This window comes from Corvus hawaiiensis, chromosome 13 (genome assembly GCF_020740725.1).
Source record: "Corvus hawaiiensis isolate bCorHaw1 chromosome 13, bCorHaw1.pri.cur, whole genome shotgun sequence".
Taxonomy (NCBI): Eukaryota; Metazoa; Chordata; class Aves; order Passeriformes; family Corvidae; genus Corvus; species Corvus hawaiiensis.
This window is the reverse complement of record NC_063225.1, coordinates 11,758,774-11,770,934: the sequence shown is the minus strand read 5'-3', so window position 1 is coordinate 11,770,934 and position 12,161 is coordinate 11,758,774. Positions and strand designations below refer to the sequence as shown.

General features: G+C 44.2%; 1 protein-coding gene across 2 annotated transcripts in view; it reads right to left on the bottom strand.

Moving 5' to 3' along the window:
• Window positions 1-12,161, bottom strand: part of MAP2K5 (mitogen-activated protein kinase kinase 5) — a 119,839-nt gene that overhangs the window by 88,489 nt on the left and 19,189 nt on the right. For both annotated transcript variants that reach the window (XM_048317463.1, XM_048317462.1), the window contains exons 7-8: window positions 11,114-11,162; window positions 6,139-6,203 (exon numbers count right to left, since the gene is read on the bottom strand). In XM_048317463.1, coding sequence (XP_048173420.1) covers window positions 6,139-6,203; window positions 11,114-11,162 — 114 coding nt within the window. The remainder of the gene's footprint in view (window positions 1-6,138; window positions 6,204-11,113; window positions 11,163-12,161) is intronic.

The window sequence follows — 12,161 nt, the reverse complement described above, 5'->3', positions numbered from 1 at the left end:
GGGAATGGCTTCCCACTGCCAGAGGGCAGGGATGGATGGGATATTGGGAAGGAATTCTCCCCTGGGAAGGTGGGGAGGCCCTGAGCTCTCACCCCAGCTCACTCACTGCTAACAAGCACAAGTTCCCATTTTCCGGACTGCCGCTCGCTTCATCTTCCCAGCTATGGACATCCAACACAAACAAAACAACTTTAATTTAAGAATCATCCAGTTTCTAATTAAACAGCCATAGGCAGCTGGCTGGATACATTTTAATCAGTTTCAATAACGTATTGATTGGATACTGAAGCTTAAAAATTAAAAGTAAAAAGATGACCGGGGAATTGTCCCATCTCAGCCCAACAGTAGAACCCTCTGTAAATAACTCCTCTTTTAACCATCAGCTAAATGAACACTTCAATACTGCACTACAAAGTCTTCTGCAAAATTACTTTAACTAACAAGCAGAAATTTATCAGCTTCAGCCAAAATCAATGCTGAAATCAATTTGAACACTGGTTGTGTCTAAAGGGGCTCATTGGCAATTTAGGGAAATTACACCATGTAAATGCCTGTGCTTTAATTGAACAGTTTCATCAACTAGGCTGTGATTGCTGTCCATTCATTTATTTACTTTCACTGCAGCTCCCATTCTGCAGAGGAATGGGTTTTGTCAGACTTGAAGGAGGTACTTTATCTTCATTTTATGCACTTTTGTGCATAACAGATTCTATGGGGCGGGCGAGCGCCAGCCAGGGTCACAGGAAGCGAGTGACCAGCAAGCACTGGTCAGTCTTGTTTAACCCACACTGGTAGTAGATGACATCCAGTGGGGCATTTCTAACTCAGGTACTGCTGCTCCAACGCTTTCAGTGGGACTCAAAATAAACCCAAACAAGAGAAACAGAAAATGAATGCAGTCCGGGAAAGGAAATAAGGGAAATGCCTCCACAGCCACACCACAGGAATTAAGGGAGGTGCCATTTTAAGACTTCAAAGGGTCAAAGATGTGTTTTAATGCCAAACAAGCCAGTGAAGCTGCCTGTGCTTCCTTCCCTGAGCACCAGGCTGGGACAAGCACTGTGGAGAAAAGGTTGTGAGAACCTTCCCCAGGCATCCCTGGCTGGGAATCTGCAGCTCCATCCCTGCTTCTGTTACTTCTTTGCTGCCTTGGAAAAGGGATTTCATCTCTGCCTACATTTACCCTCTGCCAAAGGGCCAAAATAATCTGTGAATTAAAGTATTCTAAAAAGAGGCAAAGGATAGTTCTTGTGTTACACACGTGCTGGAGAAGAGAAGGATCCAGGGAGACCTTGGAGCACCTTCCAGTGCTAAAGGGGCTCCAGGAGAGCTGGAGAGGGACTGCGGACAAGGCATGGAGGGACAGGACACAGGGAATGGCTTCCCACTGCCAGAGGGCAGGGATAGATGGGATATTAGGAATAAATCCTTCGCTGTGAGGGTGGGGAGGCCCTGGCACAGGGTGCCCAGAGCAGCTGTGGCTGCCCCTGGATCCCTGGCAGTGTCCAAGGCCAGGTTGGCCGGGGCTTGGAACAGCCTGGGACCCTGCTTTAAGGTCCTTTCCAACCCAAACCATTCCAGGATTCTGTGATATCCATAGGAAAACCAGCAACAAATGACCAGGAGAGGAACAGCTCCGGTAAGATTTGGGCTGGATTCCCACAACATCTGAGGTGCTTTAAAGAACAGACTGGGACTACAGAGCTCCTTCCTGCCAGCACCCCTGTCCTGCACCAGGGCTGTGGGATAAGCCAGGAGACGCCAACCCTACTCAGCAAAAGCTCCTCAAGGCAACAGCAAACTCCAGTTATTCCATCACCATCCCAGCAAACGGAGCTGCATCCCCTCCACCTCCCTTCCCCACAAACACAGCCAAACCTCCTCCAGCTTCCCTGCTCCAGGCTGCCCGTGCTTCCCCAGCAGTGCCAGAGGATCCTCAGCTCCCCCCAGGGCACAGACTCCAGGCTGTGGAGCACACACAGCCCCGGCCCAGCTGTCTCCCACACTCGGTGTTTAATGTGCTAATGGGGCACCCCAAGGCTGGCCGAGATAGGGAATGAAGGGATGGGCAGATGCTGGAATGTTCAACCAAACTGCAGAATTGCTCAAGGAAATTGCTCAAACAAATTAAGCTTCCTCATTTATCCCTATTTTCCAGGCTATCCAATTCTTCGGGGGCGGGACATCATCCACAGCCACTTCTCTCCCAATTACTCAACTTAAAAGTGAAGCCTTCTGCTTTCACAGCATTTTGCTAAGATGGGAACTGATGTTCCCATTCCTTTCCTCCCTCCCAGATCCTGGTAACTCCCAAATTAATTAGGGCATCATTGGGGCTTTATGTTTATTTTGGTGTACGGAGCTTTATGCTCCTGCTGCTGGAGACTCCAACAGAACCCACGGAGTTACACACACAACTCACACTGCAAAATAAATCCCAGGAGGCTGTGCCATGCCCTAAACACAGCTCCTGGAACATCTCACTTCTCCTTTCTCCTTGAAAAACAAAGACTAGAAAACATGAAATAAGAATAAAACATTCATTTTGCTTCTCTATAAAGGAAATAGCGACGCTTTAGACACGTCATGTGAGAAAGACCTGACAGAGTCATTATTTGCTAGAGATAAACACCTCCACTTTGTAATATTTAGGTTCCAAATCTACACAGCTGAGGATCTGAGCTCTGAATAATTTAATGGAGCTGCTCCAGGGACCAGCTGGCAAAGCACACCCACACATTCCAAATCAAAACCTCAACCTAAGGAGAGATCTCCTCAGAGCAGCCTCTGCAGCCATGGATGGAGCCCAAAGATGCAGCACAAAGCTCACCCTTCCAATGTCTTTTGGGCTGACCAGCAAATGATTTGATCCAAGAAAAGCAATTTAAGCAGATCCAGAGATGTCCTGCCACACAGATGTTTGGGAAGAGCTTAAATTGTGCATTCTCCACCCCACCAGCTTCCATAAAACAGCTGGCAGCTGAGTTTCAAAAAATGCACAGAACTGGAGTTAAATACTCCACAGAGAGTGGAAATCAGAGCAAATGACATAGCCTACCTACAGCACCTGGCAAACAGGAGAAGAGCACACTCAGGTGCTTTCAGGCTTCGTTACAGCAGATTTTATCCTTTTCTTGAGAGTCTTTACCCAAGACAGGGCACACTGTGCTCAGTGGGCAGCAGTGGAAGAATCGCTGCTTTCTGACGGAATATTCAATGGACAGTTTGGGCTTGTTTTATATTTTCTCACGTACTTCTGAACATGCAAGCAACCAAAAAGCAAGGCTAATTAACTGGTTTTGCCATATCTAACACGAGAATTTTTATTGTTCCTTAATTAAGCAAACAGCGGATGAAAAGGTAGGGGGAGAATGGGATGTCAAAGAACCATAAAATCCCCTTCTTTTTAGAACAGGAAAAACATTTAGATTCAGCAAGTTCTCCCTCGAAATATTGCTATAAAGTATTGATTTTTTACCAGACTCAATTGACTGAAAAGTTGTTTGTATAGCAATATTGGCCAAGCCAATATAGTGGAACAATTTTGCTACACACAGTAATCAAGTGTATTTCTAAAGTATAATTATACTGTCATAAAAATAAAGCTAAGATACCTCTTCTCCGAGCAATAAACCAGTTGCAGCTGTAAAGAACCCAAATAAATGAAATCCATTTTCTAACTAAACATAGTCTTCCAAAGAGAACAATCCCAGCTCCCCTCTCCCCCCACCTCCAGCCAGGGGGAGCAGGAAAAGTGATCAATACTTCAATCTCAATAAACTATTTCAATAGTGCTTCATTCCCATGGAAAAGAGAGGCTGGAAAATTTTTGCTCAGCGACCTGCGACGCGCTGTCTTGTTCCCCGAGTGCTGGGAATATATCATTGCCATAATGGATATGAGTTAGGATAAAGAGCTGGGAAGAGAGGGGGAATAAAAAAAAAAAAAGATAAGGATAACAACAACAACAACAAAAAAAGAATAAAAAGGGTGTAGACAGGCTCGTTCTTCAGCTGCAGATCAATACCCACACAGCCTCTCCTCCCCGAGCCAGCAGCCCCACGCTGCGAGGGGGAAACAGCCCAACCTCTGCAATTAATTTTACTTGACAAATGTTCATTGATTTACTGGAATAAAATATCTGTGGGCTGCTGTGCGTGGCTGGGGCAATCCAGCTACCTGTGAGTGTTCCAGTCTGAACCCCTTATTCCCTATTGGGGCGCGGATGCTCCGCTGGAGACTGAGAACTGGGAACATTTTGGGAAGGGGGGATTGCTCCAAGCTAGGGAGTTCTGCCACGGGGCTGGAGCCCCTCTGCTCTGGAGCCAGCCTGGGAGAGCTGGGAATGTTCACCTGGAGAAGAGAAGGATCCAGGGAGAGCTCAGAGCCCCTTCCAGGGCCTAAAGGGGCTCCAGGAGAGCTGGAGAGGGACTGGGGACAAGGCATGGAGGGACAGGACACAGGGAATGGCTTCCCACTGCCAGAGGGCAGGGATGGATGGGATATTGGGAAGGAATTCCTCACTGTGAGGGTGTGAGGCCCTGGCACAGGGTGCCCAGAGAAGCCGTGGCTGCCCCTGGATCCCTGGAAGTGTCCAAGGCCAGGTTGGACGGGGCTTGGAGCACCCTGGGATAGTGGAAGGTGTCCCTGCGCATGGAATGGGATGAGCTTTAAGTTCCCTTCCCATGCAATCCATTCCAGGGTTCCATGATAATGTGTAAAACACCCACACACAAAACCAGTGCCTGTTCCCTGGAGCAGGCTGGAATGACTCCTGCACTGGGAAGGATTCTGAAGTCACTGCAGCTGCTGACTTTAAATAAGAACGGGATAAAAAGGAGTGTGAGAGACAGAAACACTTCCCTGACACAGGAGCGGGCTCCTGCCTTTGCAGGTCGGACTTTCCCTGTCTGAGAGTGCAGGGAAATGCCACAGTCACCCACTCCAGGCTCGGGATCACAGCACGACACCTTCAGAAACACAGGATGATGTCAAACAGGGAACGTTCAGCCTTACATCCCCTTTTATCCAAATTCCCTCTATGAACCTTCTCCGCCTCTTCTTCTGACACCAACAAGTCACTGGCTGAGCTTTAGAGCTCAACATTCTCCCTCATATCTATAATAAAATCAGAAAGTAACACAATTACCTCAAGTTCCTTGGTCTAGGAATATCCTTCTCCAAGAAAACATCCACGAGATTTCCCAACCACATCCCACCCCCAAGGCCAACCTGATTTTAAGGGTCCACTCCAAGACTGCATTTCCTCCTTGGAGGCTTTGGAAGCCCATTTCCATTAAACCTTCTGCAAGGAGGACTTGTTTTGCAATGCTGGCAGCCAATTAGAAACTAAACTAAATGCACCGTAGCTTTTAAAACATTTTAGGGGAAAAAAAAAATGTTAATATCAAAGTTAAAATGTCTAAGGTATAAACAAAGCCCTAATGGGATGCTGGGTTACTGTATATGGTAAATAGCTCTCTGGAGGAAACCTTTATTACTCCCTCAGGGCTTTCTTACAAAGTATGGATTTCTTAATTCCCAGTGGAATATTTTTCATACCCCACTGCAGACTATTAAGTACCAGATATTACATTCTGTAGTTTAAACTTTGCACTATGCATAAGAAGGAGTTTTCTCAACAGGAAAGTCTTATCTGTGCTATTATCATCTTTACCATATTAAAATTAATCCTGGCTGCGGGGTAGGAGCTTCGCCACCAAAATTTGGGGGAGTTTCTCAGGCTGGGAGGGAGGGGAGCAGCAGCCAAAGGGGGGGGAGGGATTCTGAAGGGGCAGAGAAGGACAGGGCACTGGTGCCACTGGTGCCACCATATCCCACTGCTGTCATTCCCAGGAAGGGCGTGGTGAGCCAGCAGGAATTGCAAATCCTGGAGGCCAATCCATGATGCTCCAGCACATCCCAAGTTCTACTTGTGAACCATTAACTTGTTACCCAGAAAGGACTCAAAGCTGCGTTAAAAACAAAGTAAAATGCCCTCAGAACGGTTTAAAAGTTTATACTACGAATTCCTTTCCTGCACAGCAGCAAGGGCCCATCTATACCCCAAAGGGTAAAAATAAAAACGCTGTTACATTTGAATTTTTTCCCAGATTTTCAGTGAAATCCCCCACTCACTTGTAGACTGTGCCTCCGTTGCCGTGCCCGAGGATGTCTCGGTATCGTATGTCTTGTTCATTCATCTCCACAAGAAAGAAAGAAAAACAAAAGAGATGTCATGCTGTGGATGGAAATGTCAAGGAAAAGCAACTCCAGGCCATAAACAACAAGCAGTCTGGGTCATTTCAAGTTCAGCTGCAAGAACGAGAAGATCAATACAACATTTGCTGTCCAATTTATAAAAGACGATACCAAGGGACAAAGTGATGGAAAGTTTAATGACAATTTGTTTGCCTGGGTCATTTCATTAAAGTTTGATAAAAGGTGTCAAAATGGAATGATATAATATAGCTCAAGAGGGTCAGGGCACAGATACTGAGAGGAAAAGGGGCTCCAGAGCAGCACATAACCAGAGCCAAAGTTGGAGGTGAATGGAAACAATCCGACAGAAACTGGCAGCTGGAGTGTGCCTGGAAAAGTTTATGATTTATTCTGGAATCAGCATAATTGATCCTAATTGAGTGGCAGCTCTGTCAGTGGGGTTGCTCTGCAGAGCTCCATTTATGCAGCTTTTATCTAAAGCACTTCTTTTAAATAAAAATAATCAGTCTGGAATTGCAATAAAAACCATTTTCCTTGAACTACACAATGAATTCTTCACCTCCATCTTTCTGCTCACTGGGACAACTCAGATGCTCAGAAATCCGGCAGCAGCTGATAAAAGCACTGCACACTGCAAATTCCTGAATTTGGGATCCTTTTTATATGGATTTTACAACAGATCATTATATTGCCCAAGAAGCAATTCAAATGTAGAACCACAGTTCAGCCTTCTGGACAAACAGAGTTATTTGGATTTTGCACAAATGAAAAAATCCCACTAAAGATATTTTGGAATGCACATTTATACTTTAAAATATAAATGTTTTAATCAGAATTAGTTCTGGGCTCAAAGCAATTTTCTCTTCCAAATGTTTGGGCAAATCCTGCTTTGAAAAGGTATTTTCCTAGGAAACATTAACTCATTTTCAGTAATTACTTGTATTTTATGGGACACCAAGTTAAATATTTCACGTGATTTGGCCTGGCTGCTTAAAGATGTCATTTTTGTGTATTAACACAAGCGATGATCACAAGCTCAAATGTCCCAAAGAGTCAATACTCAGCATTTCTAATGACCAGAAAATGAAATATTTTATTGATTTAAAAGAAGTTGTAAGGACAGAAATGATTAATCCAAAATTGATGTCCTTTTCTTTCACTACCTGAGCAAAAACCTGGTTTCTCCCTGGAATTTCTACAGAGTGTTGGGAAAACCTGAGTTGAGACAACTCAAAATAGAAGGTGATTATTTTATGACCCATTTGTGGCTAAACCTGGGCCAGGTACCTTAGGAAGGGATGAAATGGCCCATTCCAACACCAAGATTTGTGATGAAAAGCAACATTTATCTCATTACTGAAAGCTCCTTTGCTTATTGGATTCATCAGAAAATGCAAATAAAAGGGGAAAAGGCACCTCATGAGGAACAATCGTTCATGAATAGGATTTCAAATATGTAAAGGATCTACAGCGGACCCCTTGCACCAAAAATAATTTCTCTCAGGCTGCAGACTTGGTAGTTTTAAGTAGTTTTGCTCTTCCAAGCTGGAGGACCTGAATTCTCCAGTCTTGGAGGTAACAACAAACATTTGCATTCCCAAAAATGTCCTTCTAAGCCAATCACCTGGAAGAGAAATCAAATGAACCCACAAAGCCATGAATAAATTTGTATTTTTGTTTCTTGTGGGGAAAAAGAGAAGAATTTTTGGTGGTTACTCAAGTTATAAACAACAAATTGAGCAGAACTGGAGACATAAAGCACATTTCCCTTTTCTCCTGCTTTATACTCACTGGGAAAAGGGAGCATTGTCTCCACATCATTCCCTAAAAGACAGGGGTAGGAGCAGCTCCATCCTCTGTGCCCAGCACAAAGGGCAACCAGAAACCCAGGGAAAAACAGGAATGCTGGGGTGGAGGGAGGATCTGCAGCTGATGGGGAGATAAAGTGTGATTTACTGGCTCAAATAAAGATGCCAAAAGCACGGGGTGATTTATTTATTTTACTGGGAAAACTGGATTCTCCATCATAAAACGCTCCCCTAATAACCACGGGCTCGGCAGGAAGGGCTGGAATATTAAACCTGCAACCCCAACTTGGATTGGCTGCCAAAATTCAGGGAATTCACGGAAAAGCAAAGCAGGCTCCAATTAGGGAGCAGCAAACAAAGCATCCCTCGTTCACACCTGGCTGGGGATGAAATCAGGGTGTGTCTCTCATAAATCATTAAAAGCAAAATGCCCAATTAATCCTGACTGGAGCAGGAGCTGCCCTGGTGCCGGGGCTTCCCGAGTGGAGGCAATCATGGATTCACAGAGCAGTCACACTCCAGGAGCAGCCAATTGAGGAGATTTAGTAAATCCCACTTTATAGAGCAGAGACTAATCGGGAAACACGAGCCAGTCAAATGTTTCTTATGAACTGTTGACACTATATCAATGCTGAATCAATTGGTGGCATTTACTCTGAGTGACAGAAAAGAAATAAATATTTATATCACATCACCTATATCAATGAACCCGGGCAGAAAGCTATTTCTAACCTGTCAATATTTGATTATCTTGAAGGATCATGTCCCCTTCTTTTAATGATTAATATGAATTCCTTATTAAACCTAAATGGAAACTACTAGAGGAATATCATTAGGAATGCCTCAAAGCAGAAACTGCCAAAAAATAATCAAAAATAATGACCCAGGCCATGCTTAAGTAATGGTAAGTGTGACTTAATCCCCCCAAATGAACAAAAGTTAAAATTACCACTGGAAAACCATCTCCAGTTGTGGATCTGTGACCAAATTTTGCAGAACACAACTGAAATCATTCAGTCTCAACAAAAAGCAGATTAACTCCCATCAGGTTGACTAAAAGGTAGTATTAAAACTGATTTTTTTTTTTTTTTAGTGGGTTTCAGTAACATTTTTGAGATCATAAGAAGAAGTACTTAATCCCTATTTTCTTTTTTTTAATTGGGTTTAAGTATAAAACTTAATTCTTATTTTCTTTTTAGTGGTTTTAAGTAGCAATTTTAATATCATAACAAGAAGTACCTAATTCCTATTTTCTTTTTTTTTTTTAGTGAGTTGAAGTAACATTTTGAATATTGTAAGAAGAAGTTTGGTTCTAAAATTCAAAACCACAAGGAACAAATCTGTGAATCTATTGCAGGGCACACCAAGCACTTGTTTTTTGTTGTTTAGAACAAATAAAATGCCAAATCCAGCCAATCACAGGGAGATTTTACTCACATTTGGGGATTTTACTTTAAAATGAATCAGTAATATCGGAGCAAGCACCACCTTGATTCAAAAGTTCAGCCTCCTGCTGCTGGTACTCCCAGAATTTCAAGTCACCAAGAGAAATATACAATTTACCTAAGAATTTTGTAACATTAACAAATCAAGAGCCAGGAACTCGTGAATACTGAACTCAGCCTAAAAGCCCCATGTCCCAGGCGTATTCCAGGGATTCAGCGGCGCTGGGCTCCCGTTTTGGAGGGGAACTCCCACTTATCCCCCCCCAAAATGTTCCAGGTGAGGCTGAAGGACACCACAGAGCTCAGCCTTTATCTTCCTGACACGCTCAGCCACAACTCCTTGATTCATGAAATGCCAATGAGGCTTGGAGAGGTCATTGTGTGAAGGCACTGAATAGGCATCCGAGATAATTAAGATTTCAGCCTTCGGAAGGCGGAGGGGAAGTGAAGAGCAGTTAAGAAAATCAATAAGAGTCTTTTATTTGCAGTGACACAGATGTCTCAGTCAATAGAGCCTAATAGGCAGCTCGGAGCCACCGGACAGGTGCCTCCCTCCAAGGCTGCCAAAGGGCTCAGCCTGTGACAAACATTAAAACGTATTTATGTGGCTGCTCAAGAATCTGGGCTCTTTTGGAGGGAGTTTCATTTAACTGTGTATATTTAATGTCACTGCGAGCCCGCCCGTACGTTCAGCTCAAAATGGGGGAAAAAAAGAACGGTGCTGTTTGTCCATAAACATTAAACAGTCAATTTTGGGTGCCAGGGCTGAATGCCTGGAGCAAAAAGAGAAGAACAAGGTGGTGTTCTACAGCTTTGCATTTTTTTGTTTGGTTGGTTGGATTTTTTGCCTTATTTTTGAAGGATTTACAACACAGAATCATAGAATCATTAAGGTTGGAAAAGACCTTTAAAATCAATGCTAACCATTAATTTAACACTGCATAAAGGGCCAGAGTGGCCTTAAAGTGAAGGAGAGCAGGGTTAGATTAGAGGTTAGGAAGGAACTGCTCCCCTGTGAGGTTGAGGAGGCCCTGGCCCTGGTTCCCAGAGAAGTTCTGGATTCCCCATCCCTGGAAGTGTCCAAGGCCAGGCTGGACAGGGCTTGGAGCCACCTGGGATAGTAGAAAGTGTCCCTGCCCATAGCAAAGAATCTGGAACAAGAGGATTTTCAAGATGGGCTTTAAGAGCCCTTCTAACCGAAACCATTCCATGATTCTAAAGTGAATCCTTGCAAGAACCTGTTAAATTTTTAAGTATCTACTGCTCTAAACCCCACAGAGGTCATTCTAAGTGAGCAGTTGACTCAGTTACTTAAAATTGATTAACTTTCTTCCCTAGAACCGTGGTGGCAGCAGCAGCTCAACACGTGTGCAGGGCCTCGATCTATTTGCAGCTAAACCTGATTAGCACATTTTGAGAAATGGGAAGCAAATTGCTGTGCCAATCACAGCAAATCAGGACAGAGGACTCATCCGTGCCATGAAGGTTTCCATGGTCCCCCCCCCAGTCCTGTGTTAAAAGAACACATTACAGCTAAATGAGCTGTAAGCAGCTCTGCACCATCCAGGGGTGCCAATCAGCCTGGAATGAGGCAGGGACGAGACATCCATGAAGCCAAAGCTCCACCAGAGCACCTACCTGGCCATTGGCAAGGATTTTCTTCAGCTCTGCAGAGGATTTTTTTAAGCTGGAAGAGAACAAACCAAATAAGAAGCAATTATTTTTAATGACTGGGCCGTTTCACTCCGTCAGCCAGAGCGAAGCTGTGAGAAACAAGGCAAGTTCGTGGTTACATATTCTGAAGAGATTAAACTTGAAGGGGAAGGTGTGGGGAGCATCAGTCAGCACTGCCAAGCTGCAGACAGCAGGAATGAAGAAGCAATGAGCAGTTAAGAAAAATCAATGTATTTTTCACCTTTCCACCGCAGCTGGTTTAGACACCTGACTGTACCCAGTGAGACACAACCTATTGTTCATCAGCTCTACGAGGGACAATTTTAAAAAGCTGCTCTCGCATGTCAGGCGTTTCAAAAAACAACAGCAAAATAAGGCTCACATCCAGTTTTCAGGTGCCATGACTTGTTTTAGAGCTCCCCAAGGCATTATTCCTCAGGAATTCCCGTAGATCTCAGCTCAGGGCTGTGCTGCCAGTGATGCCCCACTACCTCCCCTGACCACAGACTGGAGCAGAGGAAGCAGGAGAGCACAATTCCTGATTTAGGAATCTCAGGATGTCCCTAAATCCCTGAGGGAAGTCCAGCTTTCCATGTGCACCCATTCCAGGTCAATTTGCTGAATCCCTGTGCTTCTTCAGGAGAATCTACTCCCATGGCAATACAACAAAACAAATCACACTAATTTTTTCTAAGAGAACTTTACCAAACCCCAACTCTCAGCTTGGTGAGCTACAGAGTAAAGCCCTGAATGGCTTCAAACCCCTTCCCACCCACTCACAAAATTCTGCTTTTTGCCTCCTTTCCTGACAAACTGTTCCTTCAACACAACAAACTGCCTGGGCAGCAACATCTGCAAAACTTTATCTCAAAGGGACATTCTGCTCTTATTACTGAAGTTAAAAAAAAAAAAAAAAGTACAAAATAATATATTCTTGAAAGGCCTGTGCACGTGTCTTGATCACAGATCATTATTAACAGGAACAGTGAAAACACAGATTTCATATTTGGTG